Source organism: Corylus avellana, chromosome 2 (genome assembly GCF_965113065.1).
Source record: "Corylus avellana chromosome 2, dhCorAvel1.hap1.2, whole genome shotgun sequence".
Taxonomy (NCBI): Eukaryota; Viridiplantae; Streptophyta; class Magnoliopsida; order Fagales; family Betulaceae; genus Corylus; species Corylus avellana.
Genome location: NC_142491.1, coordinates 15,203,864 through 15,226,576, shown reverse-complemented (window position 1 = coordinate 15,226,576; position 22,713 = coordinate 15,203,864). Strand labels below are relative to the sequence as shown.

At 34.8% G+C, this 22,713-nt stretch overlaps 1 protein-coding gene across 3 annotated transcripts; it reads left to right on the top strand.

The window, feature by feature from the left end:
- The first annotated feature begins 7,236 nt into the window (after positions 1-7,236).
- LOC132167876 (bystin) lies at positions 7,237-22,501 on the top strand. 3 transcript variants are annotated; one of them, XM_088512700.1, is made up of 11 exons: positions 7,237-7,669; positions 8,264-8,387; positions 9,156-9,207; positions 9,474-9,801; positions 11,823-11,902; positions 12,779-12,826; positions 14,899-15,045; positions 15,592-15,664; positions 15,760-15,835; positions 16,586-16,676; positions 21,882-22,501. In XM_088512700.1, exons 1-10 carry the CDS (start codon positions 7,346-7,348, stop codon positions 16,663-16,665), a joined length of 1,332 nt encoding a protein of 443 aa, XP_088368826.1. In that variant the 5' UTR covers positions 7,237-7,345; the 3' UTR covers positions 16,666-16,676; positions 21,882-22,501. The 3 variants fall into 3 exon arrangements, with proteins under 3 accessions (XP_088368826.1, XP_088368827.1, XP_059434896.2); XM_088512701.1 differs by lacking the exon at positions 21,882-22,501 and adding an exon at positions 17,686-18,075; XM_059578913.2 differs by lacking the exon at positions 21,882-22,501 and adding an exon at positions 16,803-17,161 and having other exon boundaries at positions 7,238-7,669.
- Positions 22,502-22,713: the final 212 nt, after the last annotated feature.

Here is a 22,713-nt window from a genome sequence, read left to right as displayed (position 1 = left end):
TGAAACAATTTAAGTGAATTTCCAGTGTTTTTCTATATTGATTTCATATGATATAACATGTCATTTCTGAATGTTTATTTCCTTACGCATTAACAAAGAAGGGATTTTGGCAATCCTGATTATCAAATTTTGCGATTTTAAAAATTATTCTTACCTTAAATTATGTTCGTGAACTTTTACAAATCATATATTTGACTAGTGTCGACCACCTCTGCCACATTACATCAAGCACCACCAAACCACTCTACCACTTTCCCCACCTCCACCATTTTTGTTACATCTTATTAGATTTTGAAGTCCTAATTTCTTAAGAACACAAACTAGAAGATTCTTTAAATGGGTCTCACCAATTATGCATCTTTTCAATAAAACTTTCTGCACAAACAACATATATTTAAATCCAATGGTTTATTACCTTTATTCTTCCACCTCTCTCCTTTACTCACTTGTTCAAGATTTTTTTATTTTTCTAAGCATGTAGTTATCCCAAAAACCCATTGGAATAGTCTTAATTTCTGTCTTTGTTTAATTCTGTAACAAGTCAATCTTAGTTCTGTGACCGGTTCTTTGTTAGTCAGGCTTTTCATTCTCTTCCTTCCACTCATTCACTTTCTTCTTCAGGTTCTTCCACTGCTTTGATACCACTGTGTCAAAACAGCTGCCTTCTAAACATTGTTGATGTTTTAAGCAAAATTGTTGAGTTTTAATTTTTTTGGTAGGCTGCATGGGCTTGTGTTTGAAACCAGCAAAAATCCTTTCTTCTGATCAAAGCACTAGAATTTTGAGACTCCACCTTGGCCTTTTCTTTTATTGGTAAAATACTAAAATTAACATGTACAGAGGCAGCAACAAATTTTATTTTCAGAATTCTATAAACATAAAATGAGCAATGCTATGAACAGTAAATTCTGCTTCTTTTTTTTTTTTTTTTTTTTTTTTTTGGTTTGGTTGAATAAGCAATTTCATTAACAAACAAACCAAGAACACATCAACAACTAATACAAGCCTGATTAACAGACTGAAAATAGCCAAATTCAGAAGGAGGCCAAAAAACAACAAACAGCAGAAAACCTCTAGCCAACACCCCAAAACAATTAAACCAAACCCTTACAGAGGGCTAAACAATAGCCTCAAATCAGAAACAAAAACCAACAAAACAGAGGAAAAAGACCCTATCCTCAAACAAGCCACATATAAAATCTACAGCAACACTCTTACAGAGGAAACATAATATCCTCAAAACCATAAACAAACCACAAAAAACCTGCAACATATCATCAACAAAACAAACTTTCATACAAGGTCCATAAGGAGCAGAGTAAATTCTGCATTTACAGCACATTCACCTCAACCCACCCATTACAATTACAATTTATGAGGATTAGTGTTCAAAGTGAAAAATTTTGCGGAGTGTGAGCTTACCACAATTTCGGGCAACAACTGATGGAGGAGTGACCGAAGGGGATTGGCCACGACTGGGGGTAGCAGCAGGTGGACGCGTGGCTGTATCTGTCAAGCTGCGGCTTGCAGAATGAACTGCTTCGGTGGCCTTCCAGGCGTTTGAAGATGGCGGACTGGGGAGCATTTTGGTTTCAGAAAAATTAGGGTTTGGGGGGAAGAGCTGAAGAGCTACCTCTCGTGGGGGAATGGGTTCCGGCTGGAGCTGATGTAAGGAAGTGGAGGTGGTCGTCTGCGGCGGTGACGGTGGGGAGGGGAGAGGATGCACGGTGCCTGTGGGGGGATAAAATGGGTTGGGGAAGAAAAAGGGAGAAAGGAAAGGGGTCGGCCGGCGGCAGTGACGGTGGGGGAGAGGAGATCACGGCGCCGGTTTCGGTGGGATCATGGAGCTGGCGCCGGTGCCGGTGGAGAGAGTTTTTGGGAGAATGGGATGGAGGGAAAATGGGTTTGGGGGGAAATTTTTTGGGGTGTGGGGTCTGGGACGAACGTGTTTTAGTCTTTTAGATTTAGATTTTTCTTTTTTTTTTAAATGAGGGGAAACGACGTGGCATATGCCACGTCAGCGGCGTGTGTTACTATTCACACACGCCGCATAACCTATATTATTACTCAAATAGAATTCATCACTAGAATGGCATGAGTATTGTGTACGTTATTTCTCACTAAGTCTACAGTTTAGCTAGCATAGAGAAAGATGTCTTCTGACTGAATAATGGTGGTGGCCTAGGACTTGATCCAAGTCATTTTTGAGGACATAGACCCGGTATGGCTGAAATTCATGTGGATGATGGAGGAATCATACGAGTGGAAATGATTGAGATACATTTGAGGAATTATCTATCTTTACTTTGGTGATTATGCTTATGGTGTTTAGTTATTGCTTTCTATTCCTGTAATTTAAAGTCTTCCACTGTATTCTCTCACTTAGGAGAGATTAAGATTCATAAGTCTTATCCTGCGAGGGATGTAGGCTAGGAAATGACCATGGGGTAAATTACCAGTTAATTGATTTCCACAAAGAGTTACATACACAAACCTTGGGTAGAACTCACCATTGAAAATCGGCTTGCAATGGAAGGGTTCCTAAGAGCTTATATACACATGGTTAAGATTAGACTTAACCCATGTGGGACACTAGGATTGTAACATGCCACCACGTTTCACAGCCAATATCCATAGCCCCCACTCTATCGACACTAACCTGATGGTAACCATTTCTTTTTTGGTGGCTACACTTATCTATTATTATTCAATGACTTAATACTATGCTCATACATAGTACCAAGGCATTTTAATCCGACGCTATAGGTCACCTTCTCTATAACTTGACTACAAAGTCGCAACTCATTTGATCCCATACTCGACGAATTTGGTTCAATCCCATACTCGACATAGTGGTTAGCTTTGATACCAAATGATCTTCTATTACCACACATAAAACTCCCTCATAGTACCTACAAGTAATCTGGTCGATAAAACGCACGCAATGTGTCATAATTAAAATTTAGTAAGAGAAAATGTCAATATTTTATTTTGTTGTATTTAATAATGTATATGCTATTATGTCATTTAAAAATTTTAAAAAAATGTGTCAACATATTCACGATATGACATCATGCATACCATTAGGTACAACAAAATAAAAGCTCGACCATTAAATAATGGACAAAGTTTTCCGTCAAACTGGGTTGCAGGAATTTCCTTTAACCTACTATATAAAAGTGACATATGTTCATTTTTTTAATAATTAATAACATGGGATAACATGTGAGATGCATGTGAGTTTTTAATAAAATTTTGGGATAAATGCAAAATTGATCCCTTTGGTTGGCCTAATTTACAAATCACTCCTTATGGTTTAAAAAATAATTTATAGGTCCCTAGGATAGGCCAAAATAATATTTTACTCCATAAACTCATTTTCCGTTAAATGACTTAACGGAAACCGTTATATTGCCACATCACCCCCAATAAAAGTAAGACACGTGTTCTTTTTTATTTATGCTTTTAAAAAATAACAAATAAGCTTTTTCACGTCATTTTGAGGTTCTAACATATACTCCACGTCAAATTAAATAAACCTAATCCCTCTATATCTCCTATGCTGCCGTCTTCATCTTCCTCAACAATTCTTACCATCATCTTCATTTGCGTTTTCCGTTAAGACTTACATCCACACATGAATATTCCTACAAGCACAAGCACCATCTTACACATGCACACTAAGGGACAAAACAAGCCCCACAAAAGAAAAAAACAATTGCATATCTCAAAAAAAAGATCACTTTTTAAAAGATGAATCTACGGTTTACTTTTTAAAGCCACCATATTCCAACATCTATTTAACACAAACCAGAAATCACTTGCCATAGAATAAAAACAAAAAACCCAGACACACATAGAGGGAGAGATTGTTTCCATAGAAAGCACTGTCAAAAAACGCAGATGCCTAAATCTCAAACGCAGATGAAGGTGACAGGAATAATTGTTAGGGAAGATGAAGATGGGGGCGGCAAAAGGGATATAGAGAGATTAGGTTTATTTAATTTAACGTGAAGGGTGTGTTGGAGCCTCAAAATGACGTGAAAAAACTTATTTGTCATTTTTTTAAGCATAAATAAAAAAGAACACGTGTCTTATTTTTATTGGGTGTGATATGGCAATGTAACAGTTTCTATTCAGTCATTTAACGAAAAATGAGTTCAGGGAGTAAAATGTTATTTTGGCCTACCCTAGGAACCTATAAATTATTTTTCAAAACCACATAGAGTGATTTGTAAATTAGGCCAACCACAATGACCAATTTTGCATTTATTCCTAAAATTTATTTTAACTTTTTTTTCTGCTATTAAAAAAACAAGTGCATCTCGATAATAACTTCTATAGGGTTTTGGCATAAACCAAGGCCTTTGTGCCCTTTAATAAGAAGGCGACACATTAGCATGGAACACTATAACAAAAATATGGTGTTCCACTTAATCTTTTTTCTAGAATACCTAAAATAAAACACCTTCTAAATTAACTTTTTCATATTTTTCTCCAAAACCACCCTAGGGACCAACTTACTGCCGGAGACGCCGCCAGAGACAATGCTAGAGACGATGCCGGGTACGCTAATTTTGCTCTCATTCTTCCTACAAAGGAATATTAAAGGTTGATTATCACTAAAAATGAACTCACACCCAAATTTATTATATTTGTTTTTCATTATTTATTCACACTGTATTGGCAAAAAGGAAAGGGAAGGGAAGGGAAGGGAGAAGGAAACAAAAAAAGAAAAAAAAAAAAAAAATTAGAAACAATAGCTGATCATATGCATATTCAAAAATCTCTCCAGCCACACGTTTCTCTTGCCCTCCTTTCCTTTTCTTTCTCTTTTTCTTGCCCAAAACTACAAGAGAAATAAATATATTAATATAATTCTTTTTTTATTTTTGGTTATAGGAATATCTCCGGCAAATAACACAGCTTTGTGCATAAAAATCTCGCTACTGATCAGAAAAATTAATCATAACTTCAATCTCCGGCTTTCTTTGTCGTCTCCGGCGGTAGGTTGGTGGTTGGGGTGGTTTTGGAGAAAAATATGAAAATATTATTTTCGAAGGTGTTTTGTTTTAGGTATTTTAGAAAAAAGATTAAGTGGAACACCATTTTTTTGTTATAGTGTTCCACGCTGATGTGTCGCCTTCTTATTGGAGGGCACAAAGGCCTTGGTTTGTACCAAGATCCTATATAAGTTTTTCTCGTGCATCTCACAGGTTCAAGAGACATATGTCACTTTTATAGAGTAGGTTTAAGAAAATTTTTCCAACTCAGTTTGACAGAAAATTTTGTCCTTAAATTCCTTATTTTTGACCCATATGCATGCAAATCTTTTTTTTTTTTTTTTTGAGAATTTTGGAAATCTAATAACTAAATTCATATTAATCTCAAAAATAAGGAGGACGATGGCTAAACCTAGGATTTGGATCCTAACAATTCCATAGTAAGAATCTTAAAATTATTATCATGGGTTTTTTTTTAATTTTTTTTTTAATTTTTTTTAAAATAAATCATCTGAATATTTATTACTTAAGTAAGATTTAATAAATAAAAAATTTAAGACTTTTTAAAAGTAGGAAATATTAAAATTATCCTATTATAAATTTTTTCCTTTTTAAGGGATCCTAATCCTATTATAAATTGAGGAATGATATAGCCCCAATTTAAAAAATAAAAAAAAAATTGAAAAAGTTTCTGAAGCAATAATTTTTATTTTGGTCATTTTTTTATTTGGTATTTAAAATATATATATATATATTTCTTCATAATAATGACCATTTTTTTAACAAAAATAATTGGCAATTATTATGAACAAAAATACAATTTTTATTTTTTTTTAAATACCAAATAAAAGAATGACCAAAATAAAAATTATTGCTTCATAAACTTTTTCAATTTTTTAAATTAAAAAATAAGGAAAAAGTTTCTGAAGCAAAGTACAATTTTTATTTTTAAAAAAAAAAACAAAATAAAGAATAACCAAAATAAAAATTATTGTTTCAGACAATTTTTTATTTTTTATTTTGTTATTTTTAAATTAAAAAATAAGGTAAAAGTTGGCACTAAGTTGAGCAAAATAATTGGGCCTTTAACATCTCTTCTCTGAGGAATGATACAATCCCAACTTGGGGCCAACTTGGCGTCAACTTTTTTCTTATTTTTTTAATTTTAAAAAATAACAAAATTAAAAAATTGAAAAAGTTTCTGAAGCAATCATTTTTATTTTGGTCCTTCTTTTATTTGGTATTTTAAAAAATATATATATATTTTTTCATAATAATGACAATTTTTTAAAAAAATTGGCAAAACACAATGCTCACCATATCAAGATAGATTTGAGCAAAGATAGATCAGGTTTCTCAGTCTAATCACTTAGATAATCTAATTGAGCTTTGGTGATTTAATTTGATTGAATTTGCTATATGAAATTAGTTTTTTTTTTTTTTTTTTTTCATTTATTTAATTGTCAAAGAATTAAAGTTTGAAATACTCTTACACTTTATTCTGACAATAAATCCATAATTAGACGAAGGCATCGTGGTCGATGAGGAATGGCTGTGGATTCTGTTGCCTGCACTTCTTCTTCGCCATTTTGATCGAACACCAGCCAAAACCCTTACTACCGATGGCTAATCAAAAACCATAACAAAACCCTTTTGTTTTAGCACACGCCAAGTGCCAATCTAGTTTCATATAATTTGGGTAAAGTTCATATACCCTTTAAATTACGACTTAATTGACAATATCTTCTAAATTTTCAATTGTGACAATGTCCTCTCTAAATTATCAAAAATTATCAATATTCTCCATAATAACGAAACTACCCTTAATAAAATAAAAAAAATAAATACTAAAACTTTTAAAAAAAACCTAAAACTAACAAAAAAAAAAAAAAATTCCAAACGATGGCCAAGTTTAAAAATTAGAAAAAGAAATCAATTTTATAAGAAAAAAATTAAAAAAATTCGATTTTTCTTTTATAAAAATTGAAAATTTTCCTTTTTTTAAATGAAAATGTCAGTTAAAAAAAATTTAAAATAAAAAATCTTTTTTTTTTAATTAAATTTTTGTTTTGTTTTGTTTTTTGTTTTTTTTTTTTTTTTATAATTTAAAATTATTTTTTTTTCTCAAATTTATGGGAGTATTTTTGTGAGAAATTTAAAAGGACATTTCTATCTTTTTCCTAATCTTGAGAGAGACATTGATAATATTTGGAAGAATATTCACCATATTGGCACGTGGTGTCAACTCCCATGCGCTAAAACAAAAGTGTTTTGTTTTACACAGAGATAGCCGTTTTAGGGTTTTTGATCAGGTGATAAGGGTTTTGGCTGTGTTCGATCGGATGGCGAAGAAGAGGAGCAGGCAACTGAATCCGCAGCCATTCCTCGCAGACGACGATGCCTCCGTGGCATCGAAGAAGCGGTCGAAAGCGCCCAAGCAGCACCAGGCGGAGGAGAAGCTGATATCGTCGGGCATGAGCTCCAAGATACTGAAAGAAGCCTTGACTCAACAGAGAGAGATTCAAGACGAGGCGGAGGGGCGAGACCCTAACGACAGCAACTCATTGGTTTTCGCTCAAGGATTCACTGAGGCCGAGGAAGTACAAGATGACATCGATGAGTTTACTGGGTTCTCTGAAACTCAGAGCCAATTTGGCGCCTATGATGTGAGTGCTTTTAGTTTATAATGTGTGGTTACTGGGAATCTGTTGGAAAAAAGAAGTGGAAATTTTGGATTGTGGATTTTAAGTTTTTTTTTCGTGTCAGAACGGAAGAACAATCTAGTTTTGTAGGTAGAGTGAGATTCGAGCTTGTATTTTCCTCTGTAAATTGTTATTATATTTTATTTTCTAATTTTCAGTTTCTGCTATTGAGAAACTATGGCATGAAAAAAGAGGAGATTGAGGGTTTGAATTTGAGCTTTTGTCCATTGAGGTCTCACGGCCAAACTACGTCACTGACCCCAGAGTGGTGTATTGGTTGTTATTAATTTTTGAAAACTACCCTTTAAGAATCTAAACTCTTATATTTTTTTCCCTTAAGTTTTTCTTTGTGGCTTGGGCAATCATCATTCTAGGAATATGAATAATTAATACGGCATCATATAATTTGATACTCTTGTGGGTGAGTGATACCACTAGCTTACATCATTAAAGATCAATTTTTCTTTCCCCTCATGGAAGTTTCTATAGGAGTCTTCAATTTGATATTAAAGCCCTCAATCTCTTGTTTTTTTTTTTTTTTTTTTTTTTGTCATGCAGGAGATTGATGAAGAGGATGAGAGAGTATTGGAGGCATTCTTAAGAAAGGATGCGGGTCCCCAGTGTACTCTTGCCGATATCATTGTTGAAAAAATTAAACAGAAAGATGCAAAGGCTGCTTCAGGTTGATATATTTCTTTTAATTTTTTTTTTTTTTTTTTTGGGGATTGTTCATCTATAAGTGATTAAGGGTTCGATTGATACACTGTAACGATGAGTACTTATTATAGAATAGGAATTCGTATTACGAGGAATACAAGAAGTTGGAATGGAATGACCATTCCTATTCATTTGTTTGGTGACAACACAAGAATGACCAAATTTTCTAAATGGAATCATATTTCAACCAAATTTCTGAGACTAATAAACATAATATAAGAATAACACTCTCCTTCTCCTGGTTGGCGCCACCCCCAACCATCGCAGGGTTGGTTGTGAGCACCAGATCCAAGCCTTTTGATGGTTGTGGCCACTGAATGGCATGCCGGGAGTGGCCTTGGCTACCCATGAGGTTCGGTTGGGGTGACCGACCACCCATTGTGAAGACCAGAATGAAAATGACGAATGGTTTTTTGGGATATTATTTTTAGCGCTATTCCATTCTTGGAGGAATACCTATTTCCTACCTTTTTGAGAGGAATGATTATTCCTCATTTTAGGGGGGAATTAACTATTCCAAGTAATGGTGGCACAACCAAATAATGGATTAGGTATTTCATAAGAATAGCTATTCCATTTCTGGGCCTATTCCTGTGTACCAAACGTGTCCTAAGTGAATCTTATAAATAATGTCGTTTAGAGGTCAGATTTTTTTTTTTTTTTTTTTGATTTATTTACCATTATTGTTCAGTTGTCATTTTCTTCTTTACTCATTCTATTTATTTTATTGCAGAAATGCGACCGTTGCCTAAATTGGATAGCTCCATCATCGATTTATACAAGGGGTATGTAAGCAATGTATTTTCTTGTTATAAGATTGCATCACATCGAAATATCTTATATATGATAAGGGCAATGCTCATTTATGTTCCCTTTTTGAGTTTAACTTATATTGATTTTTATTGACTATTTAAATCTTAAAATGTTTTTGTTTTCATAAAAAGTGCCGTTGCTATCATGCCTGAAATCTGTGGTCGAAATACATATATTTTTTAAAGAAATCTTATTCTAAATGACAAATTTATTGAACATGAGTACACATACTATGCAGAGTTGGCAAGCTTCTTCGTAGTTACACAGCAGGCAAAATACCCAAAGCATTCAAACACATCCCTTCAATGCAACTTTGGGAGGACGTCCTATATCTGACTGAGCCTGAGAACTGGTCACCAAATGCTCTGTATCAATCCACAAGAATTTTTGCTTCTAATTTGGGTGCAAAGAAGGCAGAACGCTTCTACAGACTAGTTTTACTCCCACGGGTGAGAGAAGATATTCGGAAGAATCAGCGGCTTCATTTTGCTTTATATCAAGCATTGAAGAAGTCACTCTACAAACCTGCCGCATTCTTCAAAGGAATATTGTTCCCTCTATGTGAGGTACACAATCTTTAACCTATATTTACGAATTTTTGCTGTTCTTTAAAGTTCGCTATCCAAAATTATGTTGAATGTGCTGATATATGTGCTTCATTATTCAAGATTTACTGTTGAACTTGGCGTACAAACTGTGGACGCTTGTGCATAGTTTTTTTTTTGAGACATGGCTCCTCCACTGAAGCTTGACCCGTTAGTTTGTTGGGTGAATATCTGTTCTCCATGCTAATGGTTAATTTGAAATGGATTTTTTGGCTTTTATAGGAAATGCCTTTTCTCCATTGCTTTTTTTTTCCATGGTGGTTACTTTATCCTTTGATGGAAAAATTGTCTTCTTGTCTTCATGCATACTTGTTAGTTTAAGAGGCATATTCCTGTAATTTTAAAGCCATCTTGTATGAATATCTTTATGCTAAAGGGAATTATTTGAAGTCCTTTATTTCTTTGTTCTTCATAGTGCCTGCGACCTTTGAATATTTCACTTCTGTGATGCAAATCTTCAGCTAATCCATAATTTTTTGTTTCGGCATTTACCCATGCTATAGTGCAATCATTTGATGTCTATCTCACCGAAGAGTATAAGCGGTTGACCACACGGTATTTTCAGTCAGTTCAGTTTTCATATCGGAGCAGTTAAGGATACCAATGCTGATTTGTATAGCGGTGGTGTGGGTTTATTGATAAACACCTAGGAAGCCCCTGGGACACGGATAAGATACTATACGTATATGGTTAGGTTATGGGTATTAGGAAAAATTATGACATGATACAGAGAGACACATTAATTATGATATGCTCGGCGTCTGATGGGTTGTATAAAGATGTACATTTTATTTATTTATTTATTTGCACCATCACCATTACTATTAGGAAAATTTTGAAATCTCTTAGCCATGCTATTTGTGAAGGGAATGCATGCAATTTGGCTTTCTCTGTATTATTTCATATAATTGCAGTGTGTTAGAGGTTGAATACTTTAATTCCTTAAAATGGGAATCAGGTGCGAGATGATAAAAACTAGCTTGCGTTTTGAAGCATAGATATTTCCACTGATACCTAATCTTCTGTTTTCTTAGAATTCAATCCTCACGACCACTTATTAATTGGAGGATACTTAGTATCATGTTGTCTTTCACTTCAATGTTTGTGCTCTTTAGACTTTGTTACTTAATTGATGCTTCTTTTTTGATAAGTAATTATTGCTTCCCTTGACCATTAAGATGAATATGTACTGTTGCAATTTGTTTCTTTGCTGTCTCTGGCGTTTCAGATATTGGTATGTGATTGTTATTACGTACATTTACCATTCTTTATGTCTCTGCTCTGGTGTACCAAAGTTCTAGGGTCAAATCAAACCTTAATCAAGCTTGTGGATTATGAGATGGGGGAAGGGTTGCCATCAATCGTGTATCCTAGGGTTTGAGCTTCATTTATAGAAAGTGTACACATGTTTCAAACTTATGTATTTCTACTAATCTAGTTTAAAATCATTTTATAAACTAATCTAGAAATGGAAGGCCAGTGTAGAGAAGGCTGATTAATTTAGCTTTGGACAATCACATGGTTATGTGAGCTGCAGGGGAAATAGCCTTTGTACAGTCATAAATTTTCACTGTTTAGATTTTAATCATTTTTTTTTCTGCAACATAGAGCGGGTGCCCAGTCGGGGGTGGTGGAGTTATTGGCTAGTTGGAGTGACCGGTTTTGGTAGTGACTGTAATTTAGAAGCCTGGAGGATGGCTCCCATTGCGTGATGCGGTGCATTTAGAGAGAATACAATTCCTGAAATTTTGAAGGTTCTAAGAGAATGGTGGTAGAGTTGAAATATATTTTGTTCAAAGCTCTTTATGGGTCATGGTTGCTATCAACAGTTTCTGCTTTGCTAACTTTGTAGAATTTCTGGATTTGTGTTCCTTTTCTTCTCCCTAAGTGGGTGTTTCTCTTGAATACTTTGTGTACTTGGATTGTGCCCCTTGACCCTTTAATAAGATTGAATTACTTATCAATTTTTTCTTGACATGCAGTCAAGGACTTGCAATCTTAGGGAAGCTGTCATCATTGGGAGCATTATACAGAAGGTCTCCATTCCTCCACTTCATTCAAGGTATGGTGGAGATCTATGGACACAAAATATTAATCAATGGACTGATAAAGTGTGGGGATACTGCCTGTATTTTCTACCTTGTGGGACAGGTGGGGGGAGGGGGGTTGTCCTGGATCTAAAGATTCAAGATGAGACTCATCTGTTACTCGGTCAATAACGAAAGGGTATTCATAATTTAACAATGGAGTTTCTTGCAAAAACTTGGTCAGTCCTATAATTCTTTTCTTTTAAAATGCATTCTCTTCACATAATATTATATTTTTAATTAATAAAAGTGCCCTCCTGTTTTTGTCTGATGATGAACCCATTGCTCTTTTAACTTGTAAGAAATCCATTGAACATCTATTTATCAAAAAAAAAGAAAAAAAAGAAATCCATTGGACATTTGATGAATGTTTTTCGTAAGTTTTAAAACATTTGTGTAGTTTTCCAAAATTCCTTTAGCAAGTTTTTGCAAGAAATATGGCCTTGTTGATTTATTTGATTATACATATTTAACTATCAAGGACTACAAATCTATGGCAAACATTTGTATTGCTTAGCTGTCACAAGAGCCCTATTTAGCGTATCTTTCATTTAACTGTGGATGACTAATTAGCTGTATTTGTCAACAATTTAAACATGTCTTGCTGTTTTTAAGCATATTCCTTGTTTGCCCCTTTAGCTTTTCAATTTAAAGTTCACTTGTGTTTTTTTCCAGCTGGTTTCTTCGTTGTGTTTGTAGCTGTTGATATAATTTGTTTGAATATATGAAGTTCTTGTGAATGGTGGATATGTTATGTGCATGTCTGGGTAGCTGTTGAAATTATTTTAGATGAATAGTTCAACCACTAACACTTGGGAGATGTCTAACACAATTTTTGAATGGATTTGCAGTGTTGCATTATTGAAGCTTGCAGAGATGGAATATGGTGGTACAACAAGGTAGTGAATGATGTAACATTTATTCATTTACAAAGAATGTGAACATGTTTGAAGCTTAATGATTCGTGGCATGTGTTTTTTTTTTTTTTTTTTTTTTGTGGATGAATGATGCAATGAATTTTTATGAGTATTTAATTGAATGGCTTTTTGACACTCAAGTACTTGAGTGTTCCATGATTTGGTTCGAGGACTATGGGGAATTGTGGAAGTTGGGCAGAGAGCTGGGTCATAATGCTTTTTTTTAGTAGTTTCTGCTCTTTAAGGATGTGTAGAGTGTTAAGAGGGGGGGTGGGGGTGGGGGTGGTGGTGTGAGAGAGAGAGAGTGAGAGTCTCTTATGGGTTTCAATATGTGTGGTGTGGGAAACAAACCCTTGAGGTAGCTTTTTCAGAGTTATTCAGTATAGCTTGCTTCAAAGATGCTTTTGTGGCAATGGAATGTCCATTTTATTACAGCGGCTGGATTGGGAGGTGAATTTTTCTCCACGTTCTTAGGTCTTTTGTACTCCATCAAACTAAGACGGGGTGGAGAAGACAAGTTGTGTTCAGCTCCTTTTAAGAGAGGGTTGTTTGATGTAATGCCGTTACCACCCATGATAGTGACCTTTTTCCCTGAAGGAGTATTTGGAGCAATAAGGTTCTCTCTAGAGTCACATTCTTTGTTTGGTTTGCCACTTTAGGGAAGATCATCACCATGGACAACTTGAGGAAAAATAGAATTTAATTGTAGTAAATTGGTGTTGCATATGTAAGAAGAGTGGGGAATTTGTAGATTACCTTCTACTCCACTGTGAGACTGCTTATGCCTTACAGAGTTCTATCTTTGACCTATATGGGTTAAAAGTAGGTTATGAATAGGGGGGTAGTTTTTTGACTCATAGTCTTTACTTTACTTATCAAAAAAAAAAATGAATAGGAGGGTAGTGGATCTCTTCGCATGTTGGAGAGGGCAACAAATTTCTTCTCCAAAGGTAGTAGTGTGGAAGATGATCCCCATCTTGCTTGATGTGATGTATTCAAAGAGAAAGAAATGATTGTAATTTTGAGGATTTCAACAGATTGGTGGTGGAACTAAAGACCTTTAAATTCCTTTACCAGGACAGTTGCCTATGATTGTCTACACATTTTTAGGTATCATGATATTTTTGATCTATTTTCTTTTTGTGATTAGTCGTTTCACTTGTATACTTCTTGTGTTCTTTTTGTGCCCTCTCATTTTTAATAAAATTTCGATTTCTTATATAAAAAAGAAGTTCAATGTATGTTTGGTATGCTTTATTGGTGTTTGGGCAGCACTATGCATTTTTAATGTTTATATGCACTCCAAACCTTCACTTATTTGGATCTGTTTCACTTTTGTCGGAGTACTGGAATGGAGTTTGATATAATGCTTGGTAAGAAATTAAGTTTTTTGAAGAGACAAGCATTAATAGGTGTCAGATAAAACCTTGTTTAACATGGTCGGTATCTGGATATGCTAATAGCTGAAATGACGACAAGATCAATCTAGAAATCATGGTACACAGAAATCAAGTCCAGCAGAGAGCTGGTTTGCCATAAGCTTGTTCCCAATGTGTTTGTAATGTAATATCTTGTCAGCATGCAGTCAAATGTACAACACTAGCTCTTTTTAATATGTTGTTACTTAGAAGTTTCAAGCAGATAGACTGTGTGATGGAACAGGGTTATCTATGCATTGAGAGTATGTGGTTTATTGGCTTAAGAGGGGGAGACACCCATATATGTTAAAGGCTGCTGATTTAGTAAAAAGATGTAGAAGGTCCATGGGATAAATCCCTTTTACTTAATACATAATTCTGTTTGACTTCCTATTTTGACATTTCTCTATGATACATGACTAATCAGGAAAGGAGAGAGTGGTAATATGAATTTCGGAAACAAAGTGATTGGTATTTTTGAGATCATCATATTGCTTCGAGATTAGTATTCATGTTGATTGGTTGATTAATAAAATTCACTTATTATATAATAGTTATGATTTTTGTTGGCAACCTCTTTTTGGTTGCAAATGCTTTTGAAACTACTTGACTAAGTTTCCTTCTTAACCATTGCAGCTATTTTATAAAGCTTCTTTTGGAGAAGAAATATGCTTTACCACATCGTGTACTTGATGCTACTGTTGCTCATTTTATGAGATTCCTCGAAGATACCAGGATAATGCCTGTAATATGGCACCAGTCACTACTTGCATTTGTGCAAAGGTTAGTAACTTTTACTAAAGAGTGTCTTCTCTTGCTTGATTGGGTGTCGAGAAGAATTTTTATTTCCTAGGATAATATGTTCTATAGAACATACATTTGGTTCACTTCCACTATTTTTGGAGGGAGGGAAGGAGAGGATTGGGTGGTGCTGGGGAAGGAACGAATAGGTAAAATGCATCTGTTTGGTAGGAGAGAAAGGGAGGGAAATGAAGGCAAAACATCCCTAGGCCTTCCAAATCAGTCTGCCCAATAGAGAAAAAAAGAAGGAAAAATCAATCTCTCTCTCTAGTTATAGCTAGGGTTTGAACCCTGTACCGATTCTCCTAACATCCCAAGCCCCAAAACCACAACTTTCTAACCCTATAACCATATTAGCCATTCATTGACATCAAATCTGTCCCTACATCAAATGTACCCGTCCTTTAAATAGAAAAGGAGAAACATGTAACTAGGATTTACATTTTATGCTTTTATAATATACGTCATAGTATTAGTTTGATTCATAATTGCATTTCCTCTCATATACTGTTGCTAAATTCCTTGCAGGTACAAAAATGACCTGCGGAAGGAGGATAAAGATAACCTTAGAAATCTACTTGAAATGCAAAACCACAAACTAGTAAGGACATTGTCCCTGACGTCGTAGCTGCTTCCATAAATTCTCTTAATTTAATTTAATGTCATATAAAATGTGTATGCCCTCTCCAAATGTAGGTTACTCCTGAAATCCGTTGGGAGCTAAATAATAGCCGCAACCGTGGTGAAAAGGAGGATGATCTTATGTCAATATATATCCTTTTTCGTCTTTTCTAGGCTTTGCTTAAAGTTTGAATTTTATCTAATAATTTTTGAGGAAATCAGGTGACAAAACCCTTGAATTGTTTTGCCATTTTGGCCTTGACCCATTTTCAATTTGATAGACTAAGACTTAGGTTTAGGGTCCATTCTAAATTCGAGACCTTAGTCAGCATTGTCGTCATAAATGATTGTTAAAAAAATAATTATGCCCCTTATATAAAAAAAAAATGCCAAAGAAACAAGTTGGGTTTGCCTAGTGCTGCCACAGACCAAGCTAGCCACAGTGGTGGTCATGGGTGGTGAAACCCAGCCATAGCTAGTCGTGCTCCTAGCCGCCCACAGTGGTTCGTGATCACCTCGGTTAGAGGGGGGGTTTAGCCACCCTTTAGTTTTGTGCATTTGCGAGCCAGCCCTCTGTTAAGGGCAGGCTTGCGGCCACCCCTACTTGAGGGGGTTGGCTGTGAACCACAACCTAACTGAGGCGGTGACTCACTCGCGGCAACCTTGGTTAGAGAGAATGGACCTAAATTTGTGTCTTAAATCTATCAAATTGTATACTGGGGTGTTAAAAGTGAAAATGTTGAACAGCGTACAGGGGGTAACATGATTTGCCTAACTTTTTTTAGTGTAATGATTCATCAAGGAATTCATCAAATGTGGAGCTGCTTTTGTTGGTTTAAGTGTTTTTTTCTTCATTAGATTCAATGACCCGAGAAAATCTTGTTTCCTTGACTTCCCATACCCTCTCCTGTTTCTGTGATCAATAAAACTATTGAAGAAGACAGGTTTGATATTCCAGAGGTTCCGATGGAGGAGGATTGATTGATTGCCTGGTATGAGTACTGCATTTTGTATTTTGTTATATTGTTCTTGCTATGATGAAGCTGGATTAATCAACAATGTGAAAAGTAGTGATTCTTACATTTTTTTTTTTTGTTCAATTTTTTTTTTTTTTGTAGGATCCATTTTTCATTAGATCCAATTTAGATTAACAAGGCCTCCTCAAGCTTGTCATGCAGACCCATTTGTAAAAGTAGTCATTAGTATGCCTTTAAATTTACTTTTTGTGGGCTTCATTTTTCACTACATCCAATTTGGATTACACGCCCTTCTCAATCCCTTTCACGCACACAAAATATGAAGTTAATCGGATATTAGGAGCTGCATAATCTTTTTTATTTTTTTATGTGATTGCCCAAAATTACATGAAAAGAAGTGTTTCAACATTGTATATTATTGATAATGAGATGGTAGTTTGAGGGAAGTATGTGTATTTTTTCCTTTTTACTCTCTGAATGAAGGACATTATGAGACTTTAGAGTTTTTGTATGTTTATCAAAATAATATAGATCTTGAATTTATTGATCACAACAACAAATTTCTTAGGGAAAAATATAAAAAATCTCTCCTAACAGTCGTTTTTGAAATAACCTCATCAAGTTTAAAGTGTGCTAAAGTGGTACACTAAGCTACCAAAGTGTTAGTGTCAAGCTCGCTAGCAGTAGATACGCTCTCTTCTTTCCCCTCTTGAAAAAACCTTCTCCTTCCCTTGAGTTTCCGACAACTGAGGGAGGAGGGAGTTATGGCTCTCTCCTCCCCCTCCCTTTTTCCTTCCTTTCTTACCTCTACGGGGGTCTTTTCCACCTCTTTGGATGTCTCATCCGCCTCTTCAGAGGTCTTATCCACCTCTTTGGAGGCCTTATCTTTGTCCAATAGCACTATTAGCCCATCCTCAACTGCTAGTCGCTCGGTTTTAGTCTCCTTCGACTTCCTCAGCCCCGAATTTGCAACCTTTTTGAAGATTTTTTATTTGATTTTTTTAAAATCATATGTCATTTTTAGGAAACCATACCCATAGACGCGCCACTCCACCGCGACTCTGGGTCCCTTAGCTTCCAGATGCCACCGGCCTTGTCTCTATCCAATCACCACATGTCGGCGCGTGGTCCATACGTGCGCGAGAGTAGGTCTTACTCGCGGGCGCGTCTCTCTCACGAGCCGACGCGTGGAGCGCCTTGCGCAGCAAGTGCAGCCTTCATCTGCTCGTCCTCATGGTCGACAACTTGTTCTATTTCTCTTTGGCATCCTCTCGGCAACCACTACTAGTGTGCAGCTTCCTTCACCTTGTTTGGCCCTCGGCATCCACGTAGGGTTGGCTGCCTTCACCCACCTCTGCCTATGCTGTTGTCCCTTTATTGTATTTGTTGTCTTTTTATTTTTCCATGTAATTTTATGTTCTCTTTGTTTCTTGTTTTGGCTAGATCCTTGATTTGATCTTTTCTATTTTTGATAGAGATTTTCCTCTCTTTTCCTACTACTGATGGTCGGCTTTGTTCTTATTTTTTGGCTATTGATGGCCGTGTCGGCAACCCTTTGGGGTTTTGTTCCACTTACGGAATGTTGCCATATATAACAGCCTATTTTGGCCATTTTAGTTCGCTTGATGGGCCGGGTCATTTATTTGACCCATTCCCGACTGTTATTAGGATTTTTTTGTTGTTTTTGTTTGTGTTCTTGTAATTTCCCCTTTCCCTTCCCCCTACATTGAAAAAAAAAAAAAAAAAAAAAAAAGCTACCAAAGTGTTAGAAATGCCATTTTTTAAAAAATTATATTCCTATAATATCCTTATTCTCTTAAAAACTAAAATAAAAAATGACATTTTTTAGTAGTTTAATGTATTATTTTAGCACACTTTAAACTATATTGAACTTTTTAAAAACGACTGTTAGTTGAAAGTTTTTTTTTTTAATAATTTATATTTTTCCCAATTTTTTTAACATAAACAAGAGAACTCTTTATCTAAGGTTCTTGGAAAGTTGAAGAGCATGTTGGATAGAGTTCAAAATGAAGATCTAGAGGTCCCCAAGAGGTAGCTCAATCGGCTGGGACCATACTTAATGAAGCGGAGATCACTAGTTCGAATCTCCCTCCCTCCTCCTTGTGCGAACATGTCAAAAAAAAAAAAAAAAAAAAATGAAGATCCAGTGAAGAGAGCCAGGCCCATTTTTATTAATTTGCCTCTCATTTATTTTTATTTTTTGAACTTTATATAAAGTTGAAGAAGAATTCGTATGAGTAACTAGTGGATGTCTGGATGGTGGCATTGGTGGGTAAATTGAGTCGGTGACCCGAACCAAGAGAAACGGATCCAAGAGCTGAGTCCACATCTTGGATTGTTGAAGCCTGATTACACTTGCTGTCCTTTTTAACTACAAAGATTGGGCACCACGTCAATTTCTAATCTTAGTATTAAATTTTGGTCTTTCTACAAAATAAATTTGTAGTACAAATAAGGATTTAATTTAATTAATTAATTAATTAATTTTTTTTTTCTAAGCAGTTGAGAATTTGTCAATTTTAACTCTTTTGTGCCTAACATGAGTCGTTTTTGCCAAATCATATGATGCATCAACTTATGATAAACTTGTGTTAAAGCAAATGATGAAAACAGCAAAAGCTAAAGCTAATGCTTTCTAAAGTTTGCTTAATGTTTTAAAGAATTCATGTTGCGCGTTTGTCTCAAGCCTACTATCTCATTGATAGGTTTATTTTATGGTAAAGTCTACATACTTCCCTCAAATTACCACCCAATTGATAATGTCCTCTTCAAATTTTCAATTGTGATAATATCCCTCTCTAAACTATCAAAGCATTGTCAATGTCCCCTTAATGACGAAACTACCATTAGTAAAATAAAAACATAAAAACATAAAATACTAAAACTTCTAGAAAAATTTTAAAACTAAAAAAAAAAATCCAACGAGTGGTCAAATTTAAAAATAAAAAATTCATTTTTATATGAAAAAAATTAGATTGTTTTAATAAAAATTTAAAATTTCCAATTTAAAAAAATTTAAAAATTTTGGTTTAAAAAAAAAAAAATTTAAAAAACTTTTTTTTACATAATTTTTTTTTAAAAAAAAACTTTTTTTTTTTTAAAACATAATTTTTTTAAAAAAACTTTTTTTAAAAATAAAATTTTTTGTGAAAAAAAAAAATACAAATTTTCATTTAATTTTTTTGTTTTTTTTTTTTAAAAAAAAAAACTAAATTTTAGTTTTTTAAAATTTTTTATTTTTTATTTTTCGAATTTATAGAAGTATTTTTGTCGTATTGAGAAATTTACAGGGGTATTTTTATATTTTTGCTAGCCTTAGGGGTACATTGATAATGTTTTGATAGTTTAGGGTGAGCATTGTTACAATTAAAAGTTTGCGGGGGACATTGTCAGTTGAATGGTAGTTTGAGGGGATACGTGGACTTTCCCCTAATCGTAATAAAGTCTAATGAGTAAAAACTATTATCCTTATCATAAAACTAAAAGCACGAGTCCCCACTTCATTTTCTCCTCTCTTTTTTTTTTTTTAGTTCAATTCAGAGCATTTTGAGGACAAATCCCTATGATGACACAAAATAGCCAAACTAATTGATGAACGATCCTCTATGAGAAACCAGTAATAATGTGAATAGAGTAGTAACCTCATACATGTAATGTGTCGAACTCATACTAGTCAGAAAGTTTTTCTGTACAATTCGCATCTGCATTTGTTCCAGACAAGCTCAAATCTCGATGGACTAGACCCTTCAAAGTTCATACTATTTTTACCCATGGGGCCATTGAGATTGAGGATCCCAAGAATGGCAATGTGTTCAAGGTGAATGGCCAACAATTAAAACCATTCTTGAAGCTGAAAAACCCAAAAATTGAGGAGATGCTTTTGGAGGATCCTATTTATTAGGAATTATCATCATTCGCTGTGGAGAGTCTAGCTGAAGACGGTAAACTTAGCTCTTGTGGGAGGCAACCCCTTTTCCTTTTATTTCTTGTGATTTTCATGACATGTGTTCTTACGTGTAAGTTTGGGGGACATTCTCTCTCCTCACACCTAGGTTTTCTTTTCCTCTCGGTATTGTATTTCTAGCCACATTGAGGATAATGTGTGATTCAAGTTTTGGATTATGGAAAGACACCTTTGTCCATTTATTTTATCTTTTTATTGTTTGTTTCAATTTCTTAAAAAAAAAAAAAAAAAAAAGGAGGTTGCTATGTTGTTGTTGAATATGAGTTAAGCTGTAACTGTGATTTGCACTTCATTGGCTAGCTTAAAGTTTTGAACACATCGTCATTTCATTAGGAATCTGAGTCCTGTGACTTATTTTTGGGCAAGAGAGACTTCACCTGTTTTGAGTTGAATTATCACTAGCACATTAGCATATAGTCTGTGAGGTATGAAAGTTGAACTTAATCATGTTTGTCTTGAGATGTGTTGGATGGCCTATTGACTTGAGTTAAAAAGTCCTTAGGGATGTTTCTACATCTAGTGTCCTAAAGCCATTTGGCTTGGGAGTCATTGGCCTAACATTCATTATGCGGGTCAATTAGAAAGCTTAAGGGAGCTAAGCATTGCACAGCCTACACAAAAGAAAAAAAAAAAGAAGTGCATTTCTTTTTAATCATAATGCCTTGGTTGTTTTATCTGATTAGAAGTCCTACGAATTTTGAGGTACTGAACCATTTATCTTAAGATTAAATTGAAGCTTCATGATTGTACGCTAATTTCATTGTGCACCTATTAGAACATATGATGTCTCAACTGTCCATTTATAAGTGAGTTGACTTTGGTTGTCTTAAAGATTTTGAAGATGGAGTTGACCTTTTTAAGCATGCTCATGAATAAGAACCATTGTTTATGTGAAACTTCATTCTTTTCAATAACATAGTACTGAAAATGTTTGTGGGTATCATTTATGATAAACCCTCACGAGACTTCACTCGTTCACTATGGATGCCTAGGGGTTTAAAATGCTTGTTGCATATGCCAAATGCAATCGCATCTCCCATGACAAAGGATTTTTGTTTCATGTTTTCATTTTATTTTTAGTTTTGAATTGCTACGAGACTAGCAATATGTAAGTTTGTGGGTCTGATAAGTGCTAAATATTACATATTTAAGCCCCTTAATTTGCATCTGTTAATCCTTTAGTTGTATTATAACATAATGTTTTATGTTAGTTATGTAATTTTGATGTTTTGCAGGTTGTTAAGGAAAAATTGCGGATTTAAGGTGAGAAAAACAAATGCTAGAAAAAAAGCCACCCAGAAGTTAAGGGATCGAGCGCCCAACTGTACGCTCGAGCGCACCTGCACTTGAGCCCAGCTGACAGGCAATCGAGAGCCTGTGCCGCAGGAAGGAATCCCACAAGCACAAGTGCGCTCAAGTGCACTCAGCCAACGATCGAGCACATGCATCAGTTCCAGAATTTCTGCCCTTTTCACAAAAGCGACGTTTTTTAAGAAAAAAGGCCCTAGAAGAGGGTTATAAAAAGAAAAGGAAAAAGAAAGAAAGAAAAAGGGAGCTGCTGGAGGCTATGAAAAAGAGAGAAAAATAGAAGAAGCTTTTAGGGTTTTCTTGTTATTGGATGCTCTCAATTTTGGTGTTTCATTATGTAAACTTTTCAAACTCTATGGCTTCAATTGCTTTAGTAATCTTTTTCACTTCCATGAGAGGCTAAACTGTCAACTAATGTTGAGGATGAAGCCCTACCAATGAATAGCTACTTTATCTTCATGTAATTTTATACATTCTGAAGTTTTATGTTTCCAATGTTCTACTTCCATTCAATTAGTGGAATTTCATTTAATTGATTGCTTGAATTTTTATTTTGTCAAAATATTAGATATTTTCGTTGTGTTCCATTTTACGGATACAATAGATGATTTAGTTTAAATTGGATATCTATTGTGATTTGTACAAAAGACAGATACTTTGGATAATTTAATTAATTCTTTTACACAAAGTAGAACATGCATAGGATTTTTATTGCTCATAAAAATCTTGATGAAAATCAAGAGTGTTATGTAAAGAATT

Bases quoted from the DNA above. Each gene is read 5' to 3' on its own strand.
- LOC132167876 (XM_088512700.1), top strand. From the start codon at position 7,346: ATGGCGAAGAAGAGGAGCAGGCAACTGAATCCGCAGCCATTCCTCGCA. The intron at 9,208-9,473 runs GTATGTAAGCAA...CATACTATGCAG, and splicing joins ATCATCGATTTATACAAGGG to AGTTGGCAAGCTTCTTCGTA. The intron at 15,665-15,759 runs GTAAGGACATTG...CTCCAAATGTAG, and splicing joins AAATGCAAAACCACAAACTA to GTTACTCCTGAAATCCGTTG.